At 60.3% G+C, this 25,893-nt stretch overlaps 1 protein-coding gene across 1 annotated transcript in view; it reads left to right on the top strand.

Annotated features, from left to right (window-relative positions):
• The first annotated feature begins 74 nt into the window (after positions 1-74).
• INTS3 (integrator complex subunit 3) overlaps positions 75-25,893 on the top strand; it is a 37,904-nt gene continuing 12,085 nt past the window's right edge. The window contains exons 1-15 of the mRNA XM_082780631.1: positions 75-770; positions 2,907-2,990; positions 3,896-3,979; positions 8,668-8,781; positions 9,006-9,090; positions 10,636-10,702; positions 14,109-14,253; positions 15,109-15,238; positions 18,303-18,400; positions 19,176-19,367; positions 20,306-20,393; positions 20,919-20,998; positions 22,926-23,017; positions 23,850-23,956; positions 24,746-24,865. Coding sequence (XP_082636757.1) covers positions 672-770; positions 2,907-2,990; positions 3,896-3,979; positions 8,668-8,781; positions 9,006-9,090; positions 10,636-10,702; positions 14,109-14,253; positions 15,109-15,238; positions 18,303-18,400; positions 19,176-19,367; positions 20,306-20,393; positions 20,919-20,998; positions 22,926-23,017; positions 23,850-23,956; positions 24,746-24,865 — 1,585 coding nt within the window. The 5' untranslated portion in view covers positions 75-671. The remainder of the gene's footprint in view (positions 771-2,906; positions 2,991-3,895; positions 3,980-8,667; positions 8,782-9,005; positions 9,091-10,635; positions 10,703-14,108; positions 14,254-15,108; positions 15,239-18,302; positions 18,401-19,175; positions 19,368-20,305; positions 20,394-20,918; positions 20,999-22,925; positions 23,018-23,849; positions 23,957-24,745; positions 24,866-25,893) is intronic.

Raw genomic sequence — 25,893 nt, 5'->3', positions numbered from 1 at the left:
CGAGCCCTAGGGGCGGGCGCTTCCGGCGGCGGCTGCTTCCTCTTCCCGCCGGGCCCTCCCGGCCCTCTCCCGGTGACTTCCGGCCGGCGGCGCTGGGCGGGGGGCGCGGAGCCGCCGCCCTCCCCCCGCTCCCGGACCCCCCCCGGCCGCGATCGGGCCCTGCCCGGCGGCAGCCGCAACCCCCCCGGCCCCCTCCCCACCCCCGCCGGGGCCTCGTCCCCTCGGGGCTCACCGGGAGCCTCCGCCCCGCGCCCCCCCGGTGCCTCCCGGTGCCCCCCCGGTGCCCCCAGAGCCCGCAGGGGGGGGGCCGAGGCCTGGTCGAAGAGCAGCCCCCCGGTGTGTGCGCCCCCCCCCCCTCCCCCCACCCCGTGTCCCCCCCTCCCGGTTCGCCGCCGCTGCCCCCCCCTCCGGTGCAGGAGCTGGGGGGGGGCTCCCGGGGGGGGGTTTCGCCCTCAGCGCCCCCCCCTCAAAAAAAAAAAAACAACAAAAAAACAACAAAAAAACCACCCCCGGTGAGGAGGGGCAGGGCGGGGGCACCGCTGGGCTGTGCACGGGGGGCTGAAGGGGGGGCTGCTGCTGGCGGGTGAGCCCCCCCCCCCACCCCGAGACCCCCCTCCCAAAAAAACCCGGTAGGGACCCCCCCCGTTAGGGCCCCCCCCCCCCCGGCGGCCATGGAGCTGCAGAAGGGGAAGGGGGGAGCGGCAGGAGGAGGAGGAGGAGGGAAGTTGCTGGTCTCCACTCTTCTGGATGCCAAGGATGAGTTGGAGGAGGTAGGTGGCCGGGGCGGGGGGGGGACTTGGGGGGGGGGGGGGGTAGGGGGTGGGCAGCGGGCAGGGGGCACCCCCAGCACCCCCCCCACACTCAGCACCCCCCCCACACACGCTGGCCCTGTGTTCTCAGCCCCCCCGGGGTTCCCTTCCTGCAGTGTGAAGCTGGGCAGGGGCTGGGGGCTGCCCAGGAGCCCCCCCAGGAGCTCTGGGCCCCCCCCAGCTGCACCTCTGCTTCACCCCTGGTGTTTGGGGGGAGCCCCGGGACCGACCCCGAGGCCCCACGGGGCCTTTGTGTCCCCCCCCCAGCAGGTGGGGGTGTGGAGGGGTCGGTTGTGTGCTGGGACACAGGGTGCGAAGCCCTCAAAGCAGCACGGATTGGGGAAAAAAAACTGCGGGATTTGGGTTTAAGGACAAAAAACGGGGTGGTGACGGGAACGGCTCGGTCCCAAAGTGCTCAGTGGGCCCCGTGTGTGCTTTGGGGCCTGGCTGGGGCTGTGCGGAGCCCTCCCAGCAGGGTCTGGGGCTGCCCCCATGGGCGCTGCGGGCAGAACCAGGGGGCTTCCAGGGAGTTCTCCCCGGTTCTGCCCCTGCCCTGCATCGAAGCCACGCTTCTAGCAAAAAGCTCAGCACCAAAAAACGACTTTGGGCATCGTTTGTGCTCCTGAGCTTGGCAGCGCCGATGGACGCAGCACCACGGGGTTGTTTCTCGGGGTAAAGCCCCAACGGGTGGGACGTGGGGCACAGGAGGAGCCGCGTGGGGCTGCACGCATCGAGGGCTTGAAGGAACCGGGCTGCTTGGGGACAGCTCAGAGACATCTTGGGGACATCTTGAGGACACACCATCGGTGGTGGGGCTGTGGGTTGGGTGTTTCTGTCTGGCAGCCCCCTGTGAGGGCTGCAGCTTGTGGAAACCTCTTGTCCCGGGTGTTGGAGAGGAGAAATCACCCTCTCGGACAGCCAGGGGGGTTGGTTGGGCTTGGTGCTGGGCCGTGAGCTGCTGGAAGTGCTCCGAGGCTGGAATTGGGTTCTCAAACAGCTCGCAGCACGGCTCCCACCTCCTGCTCGGCCCCAGAAGCGAGCCCCGAGCCCATCAGCCCATCGGGGGGGCTCGGATCAGAGCCTTCATCTGGCGCTGAACCTCCTCTCCCGGTGGCCCATTGGCTGCGTCACCTGCCAGCGACTCGTCTCACTCACACCCAGTCCTTCAGCCGCTGGGCCCTGTCCTCCCCTTCAAGGATCCCGCCCGCCTTACAGCGGGGATTTTCACGGGTTTTGCCCCATTGCTCCCGCATAAAGCCGGCCCCGGGCCTCCAACAAAGGCATTATCCCAGCCTTACTGACCGCTGCTGCTCTCACGCTGCACAGCCACTGACCCCAGCCTCATAGCGACTTCTCCGCAGCCCCTTTGATATGCGGAGTGGTTAATCAGGCCCCTAATCTGCTAATCAGGCCCCTAATTTGCATGACAGGCTGGCATTTTAATCAAGAGATGCCCGTGCAGAAAGAACCTCCTGGGAACCTGCCTGCTGCCCGCCTTGCACCACGTCCCCTGCTTGTCCCCAGGGCCACCAGGGCCACGTTCCTGCCACCACACCTGGGGTTTTACACGGGGTGGGGGCCGACCCCGCTGTCCCCGCCGTGTTCTGCTGTTCCTGGAGCCATCAGGGGGCTCAGGGGAGGCAGCGCAGGGGCTGCGTTGTGCTGCTGAGGGCCAGCTTTGAAGCCAAAGCCATCGGCTACAGGTGAAATAATTTGCAAAAACCCTGCTAAAAACCACTCCGATCTCTCGAGTGGAGCAGATGTTGCCACGAGCTCCTCTGAAGTCACACCTGCACTGTCACTGTCACACTGACACGTGCTGGGGTGGCTTCCACCACTTCACAACCAGGGCTGCTTGCCTGGAAACATCCACAACTGCTCCTTGTTCTCAGCCAGAACTCTCCAGGGCGTCGAGCAGCCCCAGCAGAAGGTTTCCAGGCTGCCGAGTGGCACCGAGGGGCCTTGCAGAGACCCGGGGCTGCTGCTCGGAGGGAGCTCGTAGAAATCAGCCCGGGCCTTGGCCTCGTGTCAAAATGACAGCAGAATTCCCATCGCTGGGTTTCGGGCCCGGCCCTGACGTTGGCTCTCTCCTTTCAGAGGCTGGAGAGGTGCGTGGGCATCGTCACGTCGCTGACCAGCGGGCTGTCGGAGAGGGAGGCCAACGACGCCCTCAACGCTCACGTGAGTGTCACCTCCTGAGAGGTCCTGCCTGCAGGAACGGCTCCGGGGGTGCTGTGCCCACACACATCGCCTGGGGGCAAGCACAGAGAGCAGGCAGGAGTCAAGAGCCTGGGGGACAGAGCCTGCTGCCTTCTCCCCGTTCTCAACCTCTGAAGGATTCTCAGAGCTATTGCGGTGAAAAGACAAAGCAGGGGCACTCTCATCCCCGCCTGGCAGCGTATTTGGAGGCCGAGCCGGGTGCAGCTCTCGCTGAGCGCGTCCCTGCCAGCCTGGAGCGCTGCGCACGTGCTCCTGGTGCTGTTATTTCTCGTGTATTTTTGTCCTCCTGCACCGCTCAGGTCAGCTTTTTCTTGGCCTTCAAACAGCCGGGCTCCAGCCCGCTGGAAAGGGCAGGTTCAGTCCCCCTGGTGAGGGATGGAGCATTTATTTCCAACTCGGCATGGCCTTAAAATACTTGCCAGCGGGCTGCAGACGTTACCGTATAAGGAGAACTGCCCTGTGACATCTTAACGGGCTCCCAGACTTGTTAGTTGTGTTTTTTCCACCCCAGAACACCTTGGGCTCTTGGAATCAGCAGGAAAACGTTGCCTCCCCCTTAATGGGGGAAAAAGCTGGCGGCTCAGGCTGCACCCAAGGCTTGGAAGCTCGTGAAATGCCCCACGAGGACAGATGGGGGCTGTAGGGGGCTGCAAGGAGACCCCCACGGGTCCCCGGGCTCCTGACCTGCAGGATTTGGGGCGTTTTGTTCAAACGGTGCCACCAGGAGCCCTGGGAGGCTCTCTGCGCGTGAGCCTCACCGGTGTGTACCGGTGTCGGGGAGACCTCGTGCGCTTCGTGTCCCCTTGTCCCTTTCCTCTGCCGTCCCCCGGCCCGCTCACAGGCAGCGCGTGCTTTTTCTCTCGCAGATATGCAAAGGCACCTCCCAGCACGAGGAGATCTGCCTGGGCCTCTTCACTCTGGTCTTGACCGAACCGGCTCAGGCGCAGAAGGTAAGGCGCGCGCACGCCCGCTGCGAGCTTCTTCCCGAGGGTTTTTTTTTTGCTTTCCAGGCAGCCCAGGATCTGCAGAGGGGCTCCTGGGGAAGTTTCTGGTCTCGTGCAGACACCAGCAGGCGCCTGGCTGCGGTCCTCAGCGCTGAGCCCTGTTTATTGTAGCGGGGCAGTGACTCTGCTTGGACCATTTCTGGTTTCGTTGCGTCCACGTGGCGCAGGCGCTGCAGCAGCTGCTGCTGGGGGAATGCAGACGCTGCCACCAGGGAAGGGAGCTTGGCTGGCTTCTTTCACAGCCCTAGAATTAATTGTTTCTCGTTGTGGGAGGCGAGCACTGAGTCTTCGAGAAACCATAAACCCTTTCCCGGCTTCTGCCTTGCCTGTGGAGGCCCAGAACAGATTCGTGTGCTGGGGGCTGGGTGCAGATGCCTACAGAAATAATCGCTTAGACTCTCGAGGAGAAGAAACACGGCCAATTCCTAGAGAAAATTGCATGTCAGCAGCTGGCTTCTATTAATTTCGCAGACCAGGTTTAATTTTTAAGTAACTTTTTGATGCTGTTCTACGCTGTGATTCTACAACTGCTGTTAGTTACCTCGGTGAAGATGAACGCTTTGTGTTTTGAGGGCCTCAGACACGGGTTGGGCAGCGTTGCTGCTGGGTGGGGGAGCTCAGGGAGGGAGCTGGGATCGCTGCTCTGTTGGAGGAACCAGACCTAGCTGTAGCAGCCCAAAGGAGAACCAAAAGCACTGCTGGAAGGGCTGCGCATGGGAAGAGGTGCCCGGGGGGTCCTCGTTTGGATGTGTTTCAGCAAGCAGGTGTTGAGCAGAGCTGGGGAGGGTTGAAGTGGACTCAAAGCAGGAAGACAGCGGCTGCAGCGAGCACAGCGGCGTGCCGTGCCATCAGGGATGTGCTCTGAGCCCTGGCACTGTGCTGGACCGAAGGTGACTCATGCAATATCCTCTCCTGATTTAATCTCTGCTGCGAGGGCAGAGCTCTCCCTGCTGAAGCCGTGGGTCCAGGTCAGCTCCCGGAACGTGTGGCTGTCTCAGCGCTGCTGGGCGCTGAAGTTCCAGCTCTGCTCCCCAGAAATCACAGCTCGAAAGCAAAGCACGCTTCTCCTGGGAGTCTTTAGCCCCGGCTGCTCCCAGTGCTGGTCAGGTTGGGTTTCCTTCTGGCTGTTTCGCTCTGCCTCCTTGAAGCCTGCTCGCACAGCCCCTGCCCTGCTGTCCTTCGGCTCCGGCCTGACTCTGCCTCGTGCTCCGGACACCAGATGTTGGACTCAGCTCCTTTCTGAGCAGCTGTGGCACGGGAGCCACCAAATGAAATGCTCTTCTCTCCTCCAGGGCCGCAGCTGGTGGGGAGCACCCGGACCCCGATAGCTGAGCGCAGGTAGTGCAGGGTGCGTGGGGCAGGGGAAGCCAAGGCAGAGTGACTCCAGCGAGCTCCAGCGCTCGGTCTGCGTGGCAATCACACTGCGAGGGGCAGAGCAGAGCCTCTCCAGTGGTTTCCCCTCTGCAATTTCCTCTGGCAGGGGGCGAGCTGTCTGGCTCCGCGTGTCCCAGCTGCTGGCGGGCACCCGCGCACTGGGGTAATGAGACGTGGCTGCTCCTCCCGTCCTCCTGCTCTTGTCAGATCTGCTCTGGGGAGCGCGGCCCTTTTTCTCAGGGAGTAATTGGATCTGCTGGGCTCTGATGTCATCTGCTCTTGCCACCTGCCCTGTGTCCAGACGGCAGGGACAGGAAGCCCGGCGGTGATTTTCTGCTGGGTTTCGGGGGTGATTTTCTCCTTGCCTTCACTCCCGTGCCTACCAAGAGGGGTTAAGGCTCGCCTGGCAGATAGGGCACCTTGCGGGACTCCTGAGAGAGCTCTGAAATGGGCACACCACGGGCAGAGCTGCGTCCATCCTCCAGCAAGGACCTCCTGCAGGTCCTGGGCATGCAGCGCAGCCAGCCCTGGTCATCCCAGCCTCCGCACCTCTGGTCCTGGGGGAGGATTCCCAGCCTCGGGGGGCATCAAATCCCAGCAGGATGCGGTGGAAGTGGTGCTGCCCTGAATCGAGCACAACCCCTGCAGGCTTTGCTCTCCTCCACGAGCCCGTTGGTTTGCCCAGGGAGGAAGAAAAAAAAACCAAAAAAGTCAAGACTGCTGCAGCGAGCTGTGTTTATGTTCAAGGGTACTCGTGTGCTCGTTGCCCTAGGAGCCAGGCAGGGCTGTGCGGTCAGTGCTGCAGCCCCAGCACGCCTGCAGAGGCATCTCCTGCCATCTGCTCGGGCATCTTGTGCTCCTTATCAGGCGCCCGGTCCCCGCGTGCTGCTGGGGCTCAGCTGGCCCCGTGGCCGTGCCGTCCCCCAGCTGCTCCTGCTGGTGTTTGGAGGTGCAGGCGCCACCGTTTCCTCCCGGGGGGTCGGTTACAGCATCTCCCTTCTCGGGAGGGGGCTGAAGCTGCCCCAGGAACTCGCCGATGGGGTGAAGAAGCAGCGGCCAGCCCTGGCGGTGGGCACGCAGCTCTCCTCCTCCTCCTCCTCTTCTTCCTCCCCCCTCGTTGCCCTGACGCTGCAGCCGGGGGAGCTGAGCCGTGCTGAGCTCCCCCAGCTGCGAGGAGGGCCGCCTGGCCGCCTCCCAGCACCCGGTGACAGCCCCTGGTGTGTCACTTCGCCCTCCTCCGCCTGCCACCCCTCGCTTTAATTAACGCCGGGCTGCGGGATCAGAGGGCACGGAGCCCTCCCCGACAGCTCCCGACATCTCCTCCAGCAGCCGTCTGCCTGCTGGGGGGGAGCCTCTCCCCCTCTCCGTGCCTGTTTTCTTCCCCCCCACATATCCCTCATTTAAAGCAAACATTTATCATTTGCTCCTTCCTGTTAATTAAATGGCCTGCGCGAGCGGCGGCTCCGATCTGCCGAGAGCAGGGAGGAGGCGACGGATCGCGTGCAGCCTTGGCAATAAGCAACAACTTCAGGTCCTCTCCCCGCCCCCTCGGCAGCCCTGAGGATTTTTCTCCGAGCACCTTCGGGTCCTCGCTGCCATCCTGGTGCCCGAGGCTGTTTATGCAAGGGTCCTGTCGGGGCTGTGTGAGCAAGCAGGGAGGTGACAGGGCTGTGAGGTTGGTGAAAGGGGATTTGTGCTCCTCCGGTTGTGTCGGAGCAGGCGTCAGGAGCATCCTTTGTGTGGGTTGTGTTGTGGTTTTCTGCCGTGTTTGGCGTTTTGGGGAAGTTGGCAGCGAGCGAGGTGAAGGGAGAGCTGCCAAACCTCCGTGGGTGCCGGGGTGGTGATGCCCTTCTCCTGGGACTGACACCGAAGTGAGTTCCCTGCAGCATCTCTCCCGGCTGCTCGCTGCAGCCTGCCAGGGTCAGCCCAGCCCATCGGGAGCTAATCCATGCTCTGAGCTGTGTCAGAGGACCTGGAAGTGGCTTTAAATGCAGAATTGGGCACCGAACCTCCTGCACGGCCACCAGAAATCCAAAAGGCAGGTGTGTGACCCGGAAAAGGAGCTCCAGGAACGCAGCAGAAGCTCCTGAGTGCCAAGAAAAGCTGCTAAGGTGAGAAGCGTTCACCTCCCTGCTGCTCCTCGGGGTGCAGAAACAAACCTGCCCGTGAGAGATGGGTGAGGAGCGGTGCGTGGTCACCCTGAGCCCGCAGAGGAGGATGCAGGCAGGGCAGGGGCCTGACAGCGCTGGCGTTTTGCAAACAACGAAGGAAAAACCTTGAGTCTGGGCAGACCTCGGGGGAATTGGCATCCCGGGCTGGCTGTGTCCCGGGCTGCCTCCTCGCAGGCATTTTCCCTGATGGATGTGCTGCTCCTCCAAAGGAGAGGCCTGATCCCGGCCAGGTAGCAGCCTGCGTGGAGACACCGAGTCTGGCTCTGCTTTGCGGGTACCCGTTTAGCATTTCAAAAGCAATTGGAGGTCCCCAAAAGACTTCACCTCTCGGGTTCTGATTTGTTGTGTTGTTGCTGTAGTTTTGTTTTTATTTCTGTCAGCAGTGCTCTATGAGAAAGGCAGGGAGAAAGCCTGAGCACGGGGAGCCGCATCAAAGGGATCTTTTGAGGCCTCATTAACTCTCTAAAGGAGGATGCAGAGAGCAGACCCCTGCTCTCTGGAATATCATGACATTTACCGGCGCAAATTAACATTCATTCAGACCTCCTTAGCAAATTACTTCCTCGGCGCCCTCCACCCCCTGCTGCCCTGAGCCGAGGGGAAGGGAGAGCCAGCACCTTTGCTCTCTGGCCAGCATTTTTCCTGGCTGCTGGCCGATAAGGTCCTTCCTCCCCCTATCTGGATGGGGGCTGTTTATTCATTGATCCTTCCCAAGGACCGGTGGCTGTCTTTCCTCTCCGGTATTGGTCTCTCCGGAGCTGTGGCAGAGCCCGGGGAGGGGATGGGGGAGGTTGTTGTGAGCCACCTGACGGTGTCTGTGAAACCTTTGTCCCCCGGGGCTGAACCCAGCGCATCCAGCTGGCATTTGTGATGCCCCGGAGGATTAATGGCTCGGCCTGGCCTGGCCCTGGGATGCTGATTGAGGTCACCCCACGGAGCCTGCCTGCCTTGATGTTCCTCCTTCCCTGAGATGAATTTATTTGCTGTTATCTAATCAGGTTTTGATTAAAAAAAAAAAAAAACCACCAACGGTATGTTTTCCATCGTGCTCCTTTATCTGTAAGCATCTCCTGCCGTTCTCTGCTGCAGTGCTACCGGGACTTGGCGCTGGTGAGCCGAGATGGCATGAACATTGTCCTCAACAAGATCAACCAGATCCTCATGGAGAAGTACCTGAAGCTGCAGGACACGTGTCGGACCCAGGTGAGGAGAGGTCAGAGCCCCAGAGCCCCCCCTCCTGCTGCCAGCCTGGCAGAGGACGAGCAGAGGGTGCTGGAGCTGGGGGGGCTTGCGGACAAGCTCCTCTGCTCCTCATCGTGGAAGGGAAATTGGGGTGGTGGCGTTTGCCACAGGGGCACCCGGGGTGTTGTGGGGAGGTGTCGTGGGAGGCTCTGGCAGAACCTGTGCTCACCTCTCCCCTCATCCAGCTGGTGTGGCTGCTGCGGGAGCTGGTGAAGAGCGGCGTGCTCGGCGCGGACGGCGTCTGCATGACCTTCATGAAGCAGATCGCAGGTGGGTTCCGTGCTGCAGGCAGCAGGATCTGAGCTGCTCGTGCCAGCAGGCTGGGCAGGCAGCAGGGCGCGTGGTGGAATCGGATCCAGAGCCCGGGCTGCTGCACGGCCAGGTCCCGACAGGCTCCCCGCGTCGCGGGACCCAGGACAGGCAGGAGCAGAGCTCGCTGGCAGGCGCTCAGCCTGCCCCAACCTGTCTGGTGAGGAAATCTCTCCAGGAAGGATGGGGCAGAGGACAAACCCTCACGAGTCTGTTGCTCCCAACAGCCTCTACGAGGAGTGAATCAGAGAGAGCGAGCCAGGAGGCTTCTGGCAAATGCTGGAACAGGAACCAAATTAGTTCCTGCTGCTGCCAGCTTTCACCCTTGTCACGCTGCACGCGAGCACCGGGATCATCCCCGGTCCCTGCTCTGACCTGGGTGATGACAAGAGCCGTGTGGCCCATCAGGGATGTGGTGTGAAGGCAGGAGCTCTCGCAGGGAGCTGGGGCTGCCCGTCTGGAAGCCCGCAGCGTGTTCCCAGCGGGCCTGGTGTGAGCACCCCACACTCGTGCGCGCACACACGCCTTTCCGGATTCACAGGAACGGTGCCTCTTCCGTGTTCCCTGCTCAGCCCTGGTGCTGGCCACGGCGGGGGAATTAATGTCCCACCATAAAAACCTGACATTGTGTTTTTATTGTGCGCGCCCGTGACGCGGGGCTGGGCGGCCTGGATTGGAAATTGCTAGGTCTGCTCTTCAGGGGAGGAAGAACGGGGAGGGAGGGGACAGAGTCCTGAGCGGGAGCCAAGCTGTCCTGGCCCTGTTGTCGCAGTGTAAACAGAGCATTTAAAAACCCATCGGCGAAGGCATCCCTTGTTTCCCCTTGCTTACACCTCCCCGTTCAGGGCCCCCACAGTTCTGGAAGGACGCCGCCGCCTCAATTCTCACCGCATTTACGATGCCTTAATTGTTGTGACCCCATTGTTTTGGCCTGCCTGCTGCAGCAGTTCGCCGTGCCCCTGCCGCAGGAGGCCCTCGGCTCCTCGTGGCTTTGGCCACGGGCTCCAGCCTCGTGCCGAAGGGCCCCGCTGAGAGGGCGAGACTCTGCTTTGACACCTGGCCTTCGCTGGAGAGCTCGGGTGTTCTTTGCAGATGCCGTGTCCCCGTTGTAGGCTCAGCAGCTGGGAATGTGTTTTTGTTTTGGTTTGTTTTTCCCAGCTACTGAATCTCGCCCCTTTCTGGCTTCTCCTCTGCTTTCCAGAAAGAATAATCCCTGGCTCCATATTCCAGTTCTTCTGCAGGATTGCAGTAAAGACTCCCTGATCCCCTAACAGAAAGCCAGTCTGCTGCCCTTCTAAGCACGCTATCAGCACATCTCGGAACAGCCAAGCGTGTGCAGCAGGCAGAGTAGGAGCAGACAGCAGGATGTGCTCCAGAGCCCTTAATTAGCTTCCCCTGGCTGGGGGTGCGGGGTCTGAAGCCGTCGGTGGTCCAGCTGAATGCGGCAGCAGAACCACACCGTTAATCTGACTGTTTTTTCTCTCCTGCATTGTTTCCCACTTTCAGGCGGGGATGTGACTGCGAAGAATATCTGGCTGGCCGAGAACGTCCTGGAGATCCTGACGGAGCAAAGGTACGGAGCTCGGGAGGCAGTGGCAGAGGCTGGTGCCATCAGGAGAGCGGCGGCCAGGCGTTAGGTGGCTGAGAGCGCGCCTCAACTGCCCGCCAGGAGGGTTTGTCATCCTGCCCCGTGCACGAGAGGCAGGTTTGGGAGCAGCACTTGCAGCACCAGCTCAAGTGGAAGTGCGTTGATGGGGTTTCCTGTGCAAAACACCTCTGTGTTCCCTTAACGTGTCACCAAGCACATTGCTGGCTGTGCCACGAAGCCCTCGCTCTCAAAGGGCTGTGTGTGGGAGCAAACCTACACAGGGTTTGGAGAGGGGCTGCGTGCCACGCTAGGTAGGATGCTCTGCCCGGGCTGGTGCCTGTCCCGCAGCCTCCCGCGGGCGTTGCAGGAGGACACGGCTGTGCTGCAGCGTGCAGCACCTGGGCCGTGCCACGGCAGCACCCGGCGTGCGGAGGAGCACGCGTGGCCCCCGAGCAGCATCCCAGGAATATTTTCTTCCTGCGTTTCCTGAGCTGCGGGGGAGGTGTTCCTTTCGCAGGAGTAGGACAGAGTTAATTGCCCAAAAAGCTTCCTGTGTTTAAACAGCTCCTGCTTCGTCGGGGCTGCAACTTTAATTTGTTGGGGACGAGCCATCTGGGAAGTATTGTCCTGTGGGTTCAGCATTGTCCTTTGTTGGCAAAGCAGCCGCTAATTGATGATAAGCAGAATTCCTAGCTGCAGCCCTCAACTGGGCAGAGTCATTATTTTTAAATAGCCTATAGCTTTTCACCAAGCGCTGTCTATAATAGCAGCGATTCTCCTCAAATCGCTTATTACTGTGGTTAACAATCAAGTTGTTAAAGCATTTATTTGGCCACGGCTAACAGTCCTGGTGATTTGTCTCCGGGATTAGCTGTGCCGATGCGCGCTGCCGTGAGTGCCATCTAGTGCCCTGCTGCACGGGCTCGCTGTAGGAACCGTGGAGAGACCCTCTGAGATCTTCCAGGCTTCTCTGACCTTTGCTCCTTGGCAGCATTTCCCCGGCTCCCTTCGTGCTAAGCTCAGCTCTTCCATTCCCAGCTGCTTCCAAGCTTTACCCGCTGGTAACGTGGTCTCGCCGTGCGCTGGTGCTGCTCGCTGCTGCCAATCCGCGCCTTGGAACATCCCTGAAGCTCTGCTTGTCTGGCCAAAGCACGTTACAGCTCTTGCCTTGCAAACGAGTAACTGCAAACAGCTGGACTGCGGGAGAAACAGCTTCTTGCTGGCGATTCGAGTCCACATCTGGCCTCGGGTCTGCAGGAGACAGCCCAGCACACTAAATATTCGCTGAGCTCGATGACTGAAGGAGCCTGACAGGAGCAGATGTGGAAGGAAAAGGCTCAGCCCCTGCTGAAGGTGCTGCTGGAGTGTCCGGGGAACATCCTGCAGCAGCTCAGAAACCCCGCACGAGGAGAGCTGAGACCTGAGAGCGAGCCCAGGGGAGAACCTGCAGCTCTCCGCAGGGATTTACGCCCTTTGATCAGGGGGAAAGGCAGAGCTTTAATTAAAGCCACGCATGTGAAGAGCTGATGCCACGTTCAGAGTGTTGAGTGCTTGGTTTAATTAAAAGCAGTAACAACAAAGCTGCTGTTCAAGCACTGGAGGGGAGGCCACTCCACTCCCTCTCGGAAGCCAGCCGATAATTTCGCTGCTAACGGCTGCGCAGCGCTTCCTCCAAGCGTTTTCATCTTCTCTGCCTGCCCGATCGATGAATCCTGGGGCTGTGGGTGGCTTCTGACCCCCCCCTTTGACAGCATTTTTCTTATCTGCGCGGCTCTCATTGGGAAAAGGGGGAGATGTTGACCTGACAGCCCCCGGGATCCCGGCCTTAATTACTCCCACATCCTCCCTAGACGTAACCTCGCGCAGCGCCGCCCGGCCACGCCGCCCGGCCGCCTAATTAATCAGCTCCTCGCAGCCAGCTCGATGCAGCGAGAAGAGCCTGGGAAAGCAAGCACTTGTCACGTCTTCTCGGGCTCCCCCCCGGTGATTTAGGGCAGCTGACTCATTTGCCACCGGGCTGGTGTCTCTTCAGGTGGCGGTGGCGTTGCAGCTGCCGCGCGCAGCGGTGCCACTTCTGCGGGGCTCTGATTTACGGCCGGCTGAGCCGGGAGATGCTGCGGGTTCTCCATCACGCGGGAGGCACCGAGCCGGCCTGGCCCGTTCTTGGCATCCAGCGCGAACAGCCAGGCTGACTCGGTCGTTTTTACGGACCCAGAGTATTTATTGTTGCAGTTAGATAAGGGAGGGTGAGAACGCGGCACACCCAGCGGGCAGGGCGCTCGCGGGAGCCGCGGCGGCTGGCGGCCGCACTCTGCCACGGGAGCAGGGCTGTGGCGCCCGCCCATACGACTGGGAAACAAATCTGCTCGCAGAAAGCCATCGGAGCACTGCTCGGTGAGCTGCCTTGCCCTCCGAGGGTGTAGAAGCAGAGCATGACCGTGCCTGTGGGCACTTGTGCTGCTGGCGAGGCTCACTGCATCCTCTCACCTCTGTCCTGCTCCGAGTGGGATGGATTCCTGTGCTGTGCTGTCTGTCCTGGTGCGGTTTCCAGACCTTCTCTACGTAGCTAGATCCATCCTCTCGCAAATCAGCACATCTCCTCATCCCCAGCTCTCTCCTGGGTGGTTGAGATGGAGCAGCAACAGCTCTTCATCCACCCCCGAGCTCCACATGCTTCTCCGGCCAAGGAAAAGGGACAAGTGCTGATTTCTTTGCATCCTTGCTGCCATGCTGCCGCTCCCGTCGGGCAGCACAAGGGGTGGCTTTCCGCTCGGCAGTGCCACATGCCTCAGCTATGTGCGAGGCACCTGCTTCGTGAGCAGCCCTTTGAGGCAGGCAGTGTGGAGCCATGCCCATGAGGGAAGGTCCTTTGTGCTTGTCCTGCTGCCTTGTGTCTTGCTCAGTGCTGGATGGCTGCAGAGACGGGAGGAGATGCTCCTGTGGCAGGCAGTGGTAGCGTCGAGGCCGAGTCCGTTCATGGAGCTGCTCCCTGTGCTCACCCTGAGCATGTTATCGTTTGCAGTTGTGAGTAGCTCAGTTTGTTGTGGCTCTGAGCACTTCTGTTGCCCTGGAAATCTAACCCAGCAGCTCCTGTGTGTGTCTGCCACCCTGCCACAGAGCTTGGGTCTGAGCCCCTGGCTGGCAGACTGTGGTGGGACCCTCCATGGGGGAGGAAGGGGTGGCCTGAAGTGTAACAAGAGCTGGCACGGAGGTGGTTGTGGAGGGCAAACAGTCGGTGGGTGAACGTTTTCCAGGCTGGAGTCCCTGCCCTTGCTCCTTTCCTCAGCACTTGGTTTCTTCTGGCCTCAGTCTCTCTCTCTCTATGTAATTTCTTGTCGTGTTTCCCTCTAAGATGTGGCTGAAAACGCTTTTTTTTTCCTTCCTTTGGCAGAGAGTGGGTCCTGAAAAGCAGCATCTTGATAGCGATGGCGGTGTACACCTACCTGCGGCTCATCGTGGACCACCACGGAACATCTCAGCTCCAGGTGCTCCGCCAGAAGGAGGTGGATTTCTGCATCTCCCTCCTCCGTGAACGGGTGAGCGAACTGGGGGACGGCTGGGAGGGGAGGCCTGGCTCCCTGGGGTGGCTGTGCCTGCCTGCGTGGCGCTGCCTGTGCTCCTCGTGCCCTGCTTGTGTAGGAAAAGCTGGCTCCTCGGGGTCACCCCAGCGTGCACCCTGCTGGCACCGGTGCCTGGTTTGTTCCCACCGCAGGCTGTGAACAGCTTTTGAACCATTTTGAGTAGGCTGCCTCGTTCCAGCCTGTTCTATTCAGGCCACAAGGTTTGAAACCGTTCCCTTGCTGCTGCTGTGGTGCCTCGGTGGTAGTCTCGGCTTAAAATAGCCGCAGGAATATCAGCTCCTCCCTTAGGGAGGCAGCTGGTAGCCTCGCAGGCTGGTGGAGAACATGATAGCCAGCTCCGGGCCACTCTTAGGCCATCCTGTGCGGGAGAATCCACCAGCACCAGGTGCTGGCTGGTGTCCTTGGGCTCAGCATCCTCACCCTGCGGGCTGTGAGGTCCCCGCTCTCCCCTTGCTCCGTGCTGGGCAAGAAGGACCAAGCGCGGAGTCGGAGCTTCAGAGACTGGCTGCGGTCCTGGAGACAAAATGCCAGATTTATGGGCTGATTGTTTGCTTTGCAAGAGAGGGAACATTTTAAAATAGCCGTTGACCTTCCCGCCTGTCACCCTGCCTCTCAGAACCTACTCACTTCAAAAGAGGGGCAGGCTGCCAGGGGCAGGAGTGTAGATATTGTGCAAAGAGTGAATCATCTGGAGCCGGCGGTAAGGTTGAAGGACTGACTGTTCCTCCCTTCCCCTCCTCCCCCCAGCGCCTTCCCCCTGCTTGGGAGCAGGTAAACACTCGGTGAGACTTTTTCCTCTTCTTCCCCCAGTTCATGGACTGCTTCATGGTCGGCCGTGACCTCGTGCGGCTCCTGCAGAACGTGGCGAGGATACCGGAGTTTGAGCAGCTCTGGAAGGACATCATCCACAACCCGCAGGTCCTCAGCGCGCAGTTCACAGGTAGGCAGGGCCAAAGGGGCGGCCGGATCCGTCCTGCCCTGCCCACGGGCAGGGAACAGCCCCTGCCGTGTCCCCAGTAGCCCCGAGCCACCCCGTGTGCCTTTGGCAGGCTGCTGACGCCGCTGTCAGTCCGTTACAAAGCAAAACACGCCGGGCGTGGGGGCTCTTCCCAGATGCTCTCTTAGCTCTCCCTGCACGCTCTGCTCTATAATTACCCCGTGTGATCCCACCTCCGTCGGTGTGGGGGCCCACGTGGCTGTTTGCAGAGCCTCTCTCGCTGCTGACTAGGAGGAGATGCCTCCAAAGGCAGCTTGCCGCTGGCTGCAGGGGGCTTTGAAGAGCGGGTGGTTTGAGGGGGACGTAAATGCAGCTGGGCCACAACAGTCACGGAATCGTATTGCTGGTTCTGGACTTCACGCTTCCATAACCACAATTAGTGTTTTTAATCATCTGATTTATAAGCAGAAGGCCAGAGATATAAAGTGTCTGAGTTCTTCAGACTCTCCAGAAGAGACCTCAAGGAACCAAGAAGCCCAGAAGGTGCAGCAGCTGACACTTTCTAAATGGGTTTTCATTTCTCCCAGTAGCTTTCCACTCTTGGTGTGTCAAACGCGCAGCTGTGAAGCACTCTGCGTAGTCTGGGTTAAAATAGATGTGATGGAGAGAGTGTTACATTTATAATTTTTATTGCTATAAATTATTCACTTCACTAGGGGCTGTCACATCATTATCTGTCTGCAGCAATTCGAGGGAGCCTTTGGAAACGGGGCTTTAAAGTGTTCTTTGCCCACCCCCCAGTGCCTGCTCTCCTCTAAGGGGCCGTGTTAGCGTCACTTTAAAGATCTCAGATTATGCTCAGGGAAACTCGCAGCACATCATTTGATTAAATGCTCCTTAAGCTCTGCGATCTCTGGCTTCTTCTCCATCTCCAGAACCTCTCCTGTCATGGCCGGTCTCTGCTGAGGTTTGCCAGCTGAAGGGCTGCAGGGACCGAGTTTTCCTCTCTGGGTGTCGGAGCTGGCTCGTGGAGGCAGAGGAGACCTGGTCCTGCCCTAAGGGAGGCTCAGCCCTGCCTCTTCTAACAGAAGCCTTTCTACTAGAGGCATTCCCAGTTCTGTCTGGATCTGTGTACCTGCTCATGCTTCTGGAGCATCCTGGGGCATCTAACGAGCATCTCTGTGGCTTCTCTCCCTCCCCACGCTGGTAGGGGCAGCGGTTGGGGTGATTTTCCTGGTTTGCTGCAGTTTTAACCAAACGACCCTGCAAAGCGATCCCTGACATCGGCGCTCCCGACTCGTTCTCTGCTGACAAGCAGCAAACTCCCTGCAGCTTTTGCCCTTTCTCCTGCGGTTCTGTTTTTCTCCTGTTTAGCACCGCCACCGCCAGCCCGTGGCATTGCCCGCCGATGCACAAAGGTGAGACAACGCCTGGGCAGTGCATGTGCTGCTGAGCGTGTCCCCGTGCAGTTCCTGCTGCGGAGCGGTGGCGTTTTACCCGTGGCCTTGCAGCCCTGGGTGCGGCGGGGAGAAGCGAGCTCTTCCTGGCTGTGCACAGCAGCAGCCTCTGGGCTTTTCCTCCCCATCCCGCAGAGGACCCCGCAGCCGGCTCGGGGGGCTTCAAGCAGAATCTCATCTGTCCAGGGCACTCATCAGGGCTGTTTCCTGATTTTTGGTGCAGTTCTGGCCACACTAATGACCCAGCAAAATAGTCCCTAAGCCAGGGCCGATGTCGGTGCTCCTGACTCATTTTCTGCTGACAAGCAGCAAATTCCCCACGGCTTTTGCCCTTTCTCCCGTGGTTCTGTTTTTCCCCTGTTTCACACCACCGCCAGCAGCCGGGGGCATTGCCCGATGATGCACAAAGGTGAGGCAACGCCCGGGCATGATCCATAAAGCCGAGACAACGCCTGCGCCTGGCTCGTGCTTCGGAGCCTGCTCCCCAAAATAATTCCCCTGCAGTTGGCCTTTTTCATAGGACTTATTCTTTGCCCTCTTGCCGCCTGCTGAGAGCGTGCCGTAATTGCTCTGCGAGGTGGCTGTCAGCCCCAGCAGCCGCCGGCACACGCTCAGCTCCGTGCTGCTCTGATCCAAGCCAGGCTCGCTGAGCTCTGCGCTCCCGTGGCTGGGGCTCGAGCCCAGCAGCACCGAGCTCCAGGTTCAGGATCCGTCCCTCCGAGGGACGTTGTGCCGGGAGCTTTTCACCGGTGGGGTGTTCCTGTGGCCGTGCAGCCTTTCTCTGAGCTCTGCAGGAGCTTCCAGCCCTGCTCCCTGCTCTGAAGCTTCCCCCCAGCCGTCCCCCAGGTGCGACCTGGCTGCATGGTGCAGCAAAAGCCCCCGAACGGGGAGGGCGAAGCGCACCTCCTGCCTGCAGCATCCCCGGCGCCCGCCTGTCTGCAGCGGAGCTGGCGGCCTTGTAAATCCTTCAGGTCTTGCCGAGCGGCAGCAGAGCCTCTCTGCTCAGGTCATAAATTCCTCCTCTTCCAGCTGCCCGGGAATGATGAGTGGCTCTTGCAGCCTCCCCTTCTGCTTTCCTCCCCTCTGTTCTTTACGCACGAGTTGTTTTTTTTCTTATGTCTGGTCTTCATCTTCACATCTGGGCGCCTTTACGCCAGGGGAGGAGCTGGACTTCGATCCTGGTAGAGCCCTGGATGTGGGCTCTTTTATGCCAACCCTGCTTTTTGGTGCCAACTGCTCCGTCTGAAACCGTCAGCTGGGGTGGGACGAGTGGCAGGGACAAGTCTAAGGTCATCTTTGTGCCTCCTGGCAAGATACGGGAGATGTACTGTGGTGGTTATAGCTTGCACCTTGGTGTCTGGGCTTCCTCACCCAGACCTTACCCCTGCCTTCTGGTCACTGATGTCCCAACTGATCTCTGGACAGGAGATGTTTTAGTAGACCTTTCAAGCCAAAATCATGATCTCTTTCCAATGCCTCTGGCCACAGGGAAATAGAGCTTAACTCTCTGACTTGAACCCACTGAGGACGTTGGTAAATCCCCACGCAGATCCCGTTCGGTGCCGTCCGTGGCTCTGTGCAGACGCTGAGCCCCATCTGTCTCTCCCCAGGTGTCCTGCAGCTCCTCCAGTCGAGGACTTCTCGCAAATTCCTGGCGTGTCGCCTCACCCCTGACATGGAGACCAAGCTGCTCTTCATGACCTCGCGGGTGAGTCCCTCGCACTCGCTCGGGGTCCTGTGCCAGCACGGGGGAGGAGGGTGCTCATCCCTAACGGGTCCACCCTGCACCAGCTCCGTGCCCACGTGGGGACAGGGAGCAGCACACCCACGCCTGCTGCTGCCACGGTTCAGCAGGGAAGGTTTCTGCGGGGTGAAACGGTGCAAGCAGCTAAAAGGAAAGGGCTGTCCGGGGCTGGTGCAAGTGTTCTTTGCTTCTGGCATCTAATGGCAACGAGAGGAGGAAAGACTGCCCAGCAGGAGCTGATGTAGCTGGGCCCGAGACATCCCTGCTATTCATTAAAAGGCACAAAACGGCTTTGCAGGGGAACATTGCTCCTGGCTGGCCGCTTTCCAAGGCGAGCGCTTTCTCTGAATGGCTGCGATGCGGTGGGTTATCAGGGCTCTGACAACAGCAGCGCTGTTCGAGAGAGGCCAGGAGCTGCGCTGCGACAGCACGGGGGTTAACCCTTATCTGTGCTCGCACGCCAGGCAGGGCTGCTCCCCCCTTGCCGGGCTGCGCCGCGTGCTGTGCGCGGGGCGTGTGGTCCCGTCCGCTCGGCTGGAGGCGCGCTGCACAATGGCCCCTTTGCTTCCTCCAGCTCTCTGCCAACGTGGGGCTGGTGGGGAAGCAGGGCGTGAAGGGGAGCCTGCCAAAAGAGGCAGCTTGCAGGAGGGTAGATGAGCCCGTTGGTGGTTCTGGTGTTTTTTTTTCTAACCTTTCCCCGAGCTCTGAGCAAAACCCGTGGCTCCCCCTTCCCCTCCAGGTGCGGTTCGGCCAGCAGAAGCGGTACCAGGACTGGTTTCAGCGGCAGTACCTGTCCACCCCCGACAGCCAGTCCCTGCGCTGCGACCTCATACGCTACATCTGCGGCGTGGTCCACCCCTCCAACGAGGTGCTCAGCTCCGACATCCTCCCGCGCTGGGCCATCATCGGGTGGCTGCTCACCACCTGCACGGTGAGTCCTGCGGGCCAGGGGCACCCTCGGCTCCTTCTGCCTGTCCGGCAGCTCGGGGAGCACCTTCTTCCAGCAGTAATCTGTAAATTATTCCCAAGTAAATTGTTCCCAACCTCCAGCCAAGCCTGAGAGCGGGTCACGGAACTGCATGGGATCCCTTCCCTGCACGGGGAGGGTAACCTGCTGATGCTGAAAGCTGCCGGGGGAGATTGGGGTTAGGCTTTGCTGGCTGGGCTGGAGGAGAGTTGCAGAGCAGCAATTAGGACGTCGGTCTTTGTTCTGGGCTCTGCATTCCAGTCCTGGCTCTGCTGCATGGTGGAGCCTTTGGGATTGGCTTTCCCAGCACGAACTTCACCGTCTCACTTCTAGCTTGTCACGCACTTTGCTTTTGTGCCTGGACAAATCTTGGAGGCCTCTACGGTTAAAGCAGGATGTGAGAGCACACAGCCTGAGGCCTCCTTACAGCCTCGATCGGGGCTCCCTCCTCCCAGGCAGTTCCTTGTCCCTCCCAGCACTGCACTGTGCAGCGCCTGTCAGACAGCAGAAGCTGGAGAGGAGGCTGCTGCTGTGCCCATGAACGCGTGGCAGATAAGGCCAAACGAGATGCGGAGTCCAGTCCAGCACCACTGCAGGTTGTAGCCCCGCAGAGCACGTGGCTGGTGTCTCAGTCTCGGGGCTGCCTTGCCCTCTGCTGCTCTGCTTATTCTGGCTGGAGCTGCCTTCAGAGCAGGCAGGTTTCTTCAGGAATTTCCCCCCTGCTCTGAAAACCCACCCAGAGCAGCAGCAGGAGCCCAGGGGAGCTGGAGCCAGCCCTGCCTTGTGCCGGTGGTGGGGAGAGCATCGCTGCCCCTCCTCGTGCAGCAGCAGGGCCCGGCACGTTGGGTGTGCAGAGACCGGTGCTCAGCACTCACTAATTAACTTTTATTTTCCTTCTGTAGTCCAACGTTGCTGCTTCGAATGCCAAACTGGCCCTATTCTATGACTGGCTCTTCTTCAACCCCGAGAAGGACAGCATCATGAATATAGGTACCTGGGAGCCCATCTCTGAATGGGGTCAAAGAAGGGGTTAACGGCTTCCGGAGCTGGTGGAGCCAGTGGGATCTGGTGGGGAAAGCCCAGCAGATTATCTCCAAAGAGCATCAGTTCCCTCCCCTGCCCTGAGCTCCCGGGGTCTGGCAGCTTGCAGGGGAGCTGCTCTGTTGGAGCCCCTTTTAATTGTGGCTTTCGCCACGTGGCAGCAGCAAGCCTCTTCCCCGAGGTCCGTGGCCAGCCCCAGCGTGTCCCTCCCTGCGTGCCTGGCTGCAGGGCTGTCCCCAGGCTTGGGGCACGTGCGTGGGGACTGGCAGAGCCCTGCTGCTGCCCGCAGGGAACCTGCTTTGTGCCTGCTGCTTAAAGCCCAGATGTTATTTAGGAGCTGGATGAGGGCAGGGGTGCAGAGGAGCCAAAAGAAGGGGGTTCCCTCTGCAATGGAGGGGCAGCAGGGTGGGGGGGAGAGGAGGGTGTTGGTATTTTTGGGCTCTCAGCACGGTGTGCCCTGCTCTCTCCTTCCAGAGCCTGCCATTCTCGTGATGCACCACTCCATGAAGCCTCACCCTGCCATCACCGCCACGCTGCTGGATTTCATGTGCCGGGTGAGCCCCAACCCTCGCTCCCAGGGGAGTTCCCTGGCTTGCCAAATGAGTTGCGTGACCAGGGTTGAGTGGTGGTGGCTTTGAGAGCAGGGTCCGCGTGGTCCCTCTGCCACCAGTGGGACAGGGACTCCTGTCCAGCGTGAAGAGAGGATGGTGAGGAGGGAGGGAGCCCCGCGGGCCATCTCCCCGCTGCCTAAACCACCCAGCTGAGCAGAAGTCACGCTCCAAAGAGAGCTGGTCACTGTGCCAGCCCCTGGGGCTTGGTTTAGCCTCATCTGCTTGCTCCTGGTGCACGGGAGTGGAAGTGTGCTGGGCAGGAGCTGCTCCCTTAGGGATTGCAGCCGTGCTCTCCTCTGAGCCGTCCCCGCTGCCCATTGCTGGTGCTCAAATGCATTGGGGTAGGTCGGTGCCTTCCCTCCTGTGCTGAAACTGGCTGGCTGCACAGCCTGCTCCCCACGAGCTGCCCCTCGGTCTGTGCTGGACAGTCCCACAGGGCAGGCACCAGCAGTGCAGGCACAAGCAAGGCAGCTGTCTTCACCCCCCAGGGAGTTCCTGGCGCAAAGGCCGCTGCACCCCGCAGGGAGGGCATTTCAGAAATCCCTAAAGCCAGCGATAATTGAGCTGCAAAACAGTGTCATCTCACTTCAGAGAAACAAACAAACAAAAAAAAGCTGTTCCCCCCTTCCTTTTTTTTTTCTTTTCCTGCATTCCTCAGTGCATCATCTGGTTTTGCACTGTGCTTCTCGATTGCGAAACAGCCCGCGGAGCAGCTCCGAATCTGCCGGCAGCCCAAGAGAGCCCTTTTAACCTCCCCTTACCTATGCTAAGTTACAGAGGGATTTTTCCCCGACTGATCTGCCAAGACCCTAGTCAGGCACGCTGCTGTGGAGGCTCAGCTAAACGATTTGCCTCTTCAAACCAGCCACCAGGGGCTTCTGTGAGTCCGTGTGGTCTCTTGGTAAATCCAGGGCTGTTTCTGGAGCGCTGAGCCCCGGGCCCATGTGTCATTCATTAATGGGAATGCCACTGTGGGAACCCTTCTAAGACTTCCCATCTCTGCACATAAACCCTTCCAGAAGGATGAGCATTAGGAGGAAAAAGGCTTCTGAATTGTTCCCTTTGGTACCTAATGAAGTGCTTGGCCCAGCGAGGTCCCCTGGGGGTAAACAGAATCTGTTTGCCACGTCCCCCAGTCAGACCCATCACCTCCCTTTCAAAGCAAGGCCCTGCTTGGGCAGCAGCTACAGAGCGGGCTGTGCCCCTCAGCGCTGGGGGCAGCGGTGCCAAGAGGGCTGCTTCCAGTAATTTGGTCCCGGGGAGGGCTGATGGAGTTCTTGGAAGCGGGGTCTTTCTGTGGCATGAGCGCTGGAGGAGGTGCTCGTTGCATCACTTTTCCTCCCTCGCGCACAGCGCCGCTCGCTGCGCTCCCATCCCGGGGCTGCCCGCGGCCAAAAGCAACTGCTGCCTTCTGGCAGAGGATCTGGGTGGAAGGTTCCCGGGATGACCCAGATTGCAGGGAGGAGTTGTCTTCCTCTCGCCAGAAGCAAAGGACTGCGTGTGGACAGGGCTGAATGTTGCTTGGGGTGTCCGTCTCCTATTCGCCCTGCGCCTGCAGCGCTCGCTGCTGCTTGGAGCGTGGCTCTGGCAAGTCCTGGAGCCTCTCAACTGCCCGGGTGCTGCCTCGGGAGATTTCTCATCCCTGGGGGATGTGCAGGCTGGTCCTGTGGGGTAAGGAACCAGAGGTACGGGGTGGTCCTCCCTCTGTGCTCCATCCCTGAGATGCTGCACTCACGGAGCTCTCCTGCTGCCCCTCTTGGTCAAGAGCAGCAGGGGTTTGGCCCAAGAGTTTGTGCCATTGACCTTGGCTGGTCCCGGCTGTGTCGGGGAAGGGCTGGTGGCACTGACGTGGTCGTTCTCTTGCTTTCAGATCATTCCCAACTTCTACCCCCCGCTGGAGGCTCACGTGCGGCAAGGCGTGTTCAACTCCCTCACCCACATCGTGGAGAAGCGAGTCCTGGCGTAAGGCAGCCCTGAATTTTGCTGCATCCAGAGAGCTGCTGTGCAGCAGCCTTCCAGGGCCCCGCTCTCACCAGCCTAGTCAAAATGAACCCCAGTCCCTGCAGGAGGCATTCGTATTGCATACAAGCCGTGGAATAAGCCTTAGCTTTGTTGTTGTGGTGCTGGGGCTTGTCCTGAGAGCAGTCCCTTGAGCCAAGGGGTTGGGGCAGTTAGGAATGCTGCAGCCACTCAGCCTTCCTGGTCACCGAGCTGAGCAGCCTTGCTGGTGGTGCTCCAGCCTGCAGATAACTGCAGCAGCCACGTTCCCATCCTGGTGAGGCCTCTTCTCCCCTTCCCGTGTGCCTGTTGGTGACACGGGTCTCGGTGGTGGCAAAGCGAGGGCCCCCCGGGTGTTCTGCAGGAGGGAAGGTGGCACCATGCAGGCTGTGGTGTGTGGGACAAGTCAGAGCTCTGACAGAAGGGGGGAAATCCTCTGGCACGTGCAGTGGGGAGCAGCTCGGCAGGGCCCAGTTGAAGGCTTGTCCCTGGCTCATCGCGCTCTGGAAGCGTTCGGGGCTCGTTCCCCTCAGCATCCAGAGGGGCAGGGTTGGGGCAGGAGGCTTTGCAGAGCCCAGCACAGCTTTTGGGGCTGGTAACAAGCTGCCAAATGAAGCTGTGGAAGGAGGGTGGCCCTTGGGGGACTGCCAGGAACTGGGGAAGGGAAGGGCTTTAAGGACCGTGCAGTGGCTGGAGGGTCTGGCAGGTCGTGCTTTGGGTTTCCAGCTCTGTAGGGAAGCGGGGGCTGCATCCCAGCTGTTTCTCACCCCATTCCCTTCCTACCCCCCCAACACAGCCACTTGGCCCCTCTCTTCGACAACCCCAAGCTGGACAAGGAGCTGCGAGCCATGCTGAGGGAGAAATTCCCGGAGTTCTGCAGTTCGCCCTCGCCCCCCATCGAAGGTAGGGAGCGGGCGGGTGGCAGGGGGAGGCTGCAGCAGGGCTTCCCCCAGCGGTCCCGCAGCAGGAGCTGCCTCCAGGAGGTCAGAGCTGGGCCCTAGGGAGATGATGAGAGCTCTGGGTGCCTGCGTTTTTGGGTGGCTGTGAGCTCCCCTCATCCCAGCCCTGTGGCATGGTAAAGCCGCTCGCTCCCTGTTTCTCACTCTGTTCCATGGGGGGTGCTTAGCCTTTCATCTCTGTAGGCTAATTGATTAACCTTAATGAGGTTAAACAAAGAGCAAGCGTTTCCAACCTGAATTTACCAGGAGAGCGCTGCTGCTCGACCATATCCGCTGAAGGGCTGTGCCTGGGAGCCTGTCCTTGCTTGGTGCATCAGCTGAGCTGGCAGAAGGAACCCATCCCAGCAGCAAACCCTGCTGCCCCGAGCCCCACAGCCTCGTGGAGCTCCCCGAGCTGTGGCTTTGCTCAGGGCCTTGGGCTCTGCTGCTGGCTGGGGCGAGGGATGGAGCAGGAAGGGAGCTGGGCAGCTCACATGGAGAATGCCCTGGTGCTGCCGTGCTTTGCCCTGAGTGGGGATGGTGAAATGGAGTCACGGGGAGTCCTGTGCCCCAGCGTGAGTTTTCCAGGGCCTGTCACTCGCCCAGGATCTCTCTTCCCCTGTGCAGAGCACTCAGCTGTAGCCAGAGCCTGGTTGTGGTGACTCACGAGCAGAGCTTGTCCTGCCCCGGGGCTGTGCCAGGAGCCGCCGTAACCTCGCTTCTGCTCTCACCCCTTTTGCATTTGTTCCCTCAGTCAAAATTGAGGAACCCGTTTCCATGGAGATGGACAATCACATGTCAGACAAAGATGACAGTTGCTATGACAACGCCGAGGCCGCCTTTAGTGACGATGAAGAGGACTTGAACAGCAAAGGTGAGGGGTGCAGCCAGCCGGGCACCGATGCTCCCGGCACCTTGGTGTCGGGGCAGTGGCAGCCAGCGCTCCGCCACAGGTCCCCCTCGTGTTGGGAGGTCCCCCAGCTGCAAGCACAGTCCCTCAAAGCCCCTCTCCACGAGCAGCAGGGATCACTGCACTCCAGGCAGACCCAGTTTTCAACACGCAGGCTTCCATCTGCAGGAGATGCTCAGCCCGATGCTCTCCTGCTGCCTGGCTCTCTGAGGCTGCTGCAGCTCCGCGCTCAAAGGGAGAGGCCGTGGGGCCTCGTCGCCTTGTGTGGCGATTCCCCGGAGCTTCACACCTCCGAACGCAGCGCTTTCCTTGCCCTGAGTCCTCTCTGGATGTCTGACTAGTCGCGAGCCCTGCTGCACTGCGTGGCTGGGAATCCCTGTGGCAGATGCTGTGCCGGATGGTTTGTTTGGGAACAGGGTGTCTCTGTTCTCAGGCAGCTGCTAATGAGGCTCAGGCCTTTAATTGCTCAGTCACACGGTTTTCATTACACTCACTGGAGGCCTCTGCGAGTCCCTCTTGAAGCCATGGGGCTGACAAAGTCTGCGCGAGGCCAGAATCCCCTCTGCTAGCTCTCTGGAGCTGGAAGCATCTCAAGCTCTTCCTGGCCCTGGTGGTAGGACTCCCCTGGGCCTCCTGCTGTGCTGGAGGGCTACCCCTGCGGTGGGGAGGGGCCGCAGGCCCAGGATGGGGGGAGGACTGTGCTGGGGCAGTCCAATAGTCCCGACAGTGCCGCGATGGCTGCCTGGGGCCCTGGAAGAGGCACAGGCTCAGAAGCCACACGCAGAGGAGAGGATTTTTGCAATAGGGATCGGCCACCTTGTCCCATCCTGTGGTCAGAGCTTCCCCGAGGGCACTTCCCTGCTGACCCTGGCACTTCTGGACTCTGCTGCAGTTCATTTTTTATGCCTGAAGTGAGGCTGGAGGATGAGCAGTTGGGAAGCAGTTGGGGTGCCTCGGTGCTGGAATCCTGACAGCGAGCATTTGTGCCTCGG

Source organism: Aythya marila, assembly GCF_965140915.1.
Source record: "Aythya marila genome assembly, chromosome: 29".
NCBI classification, from domain to species: domain Eukaryota; kingdom Metazoa; phylum Chordata; class Aves; order Anseriformes; family Anatidae; genus Aythya; species Aythya marila.
This window is presented reverse-complemented; position numbering and strand designations above follow the sequence as displayed.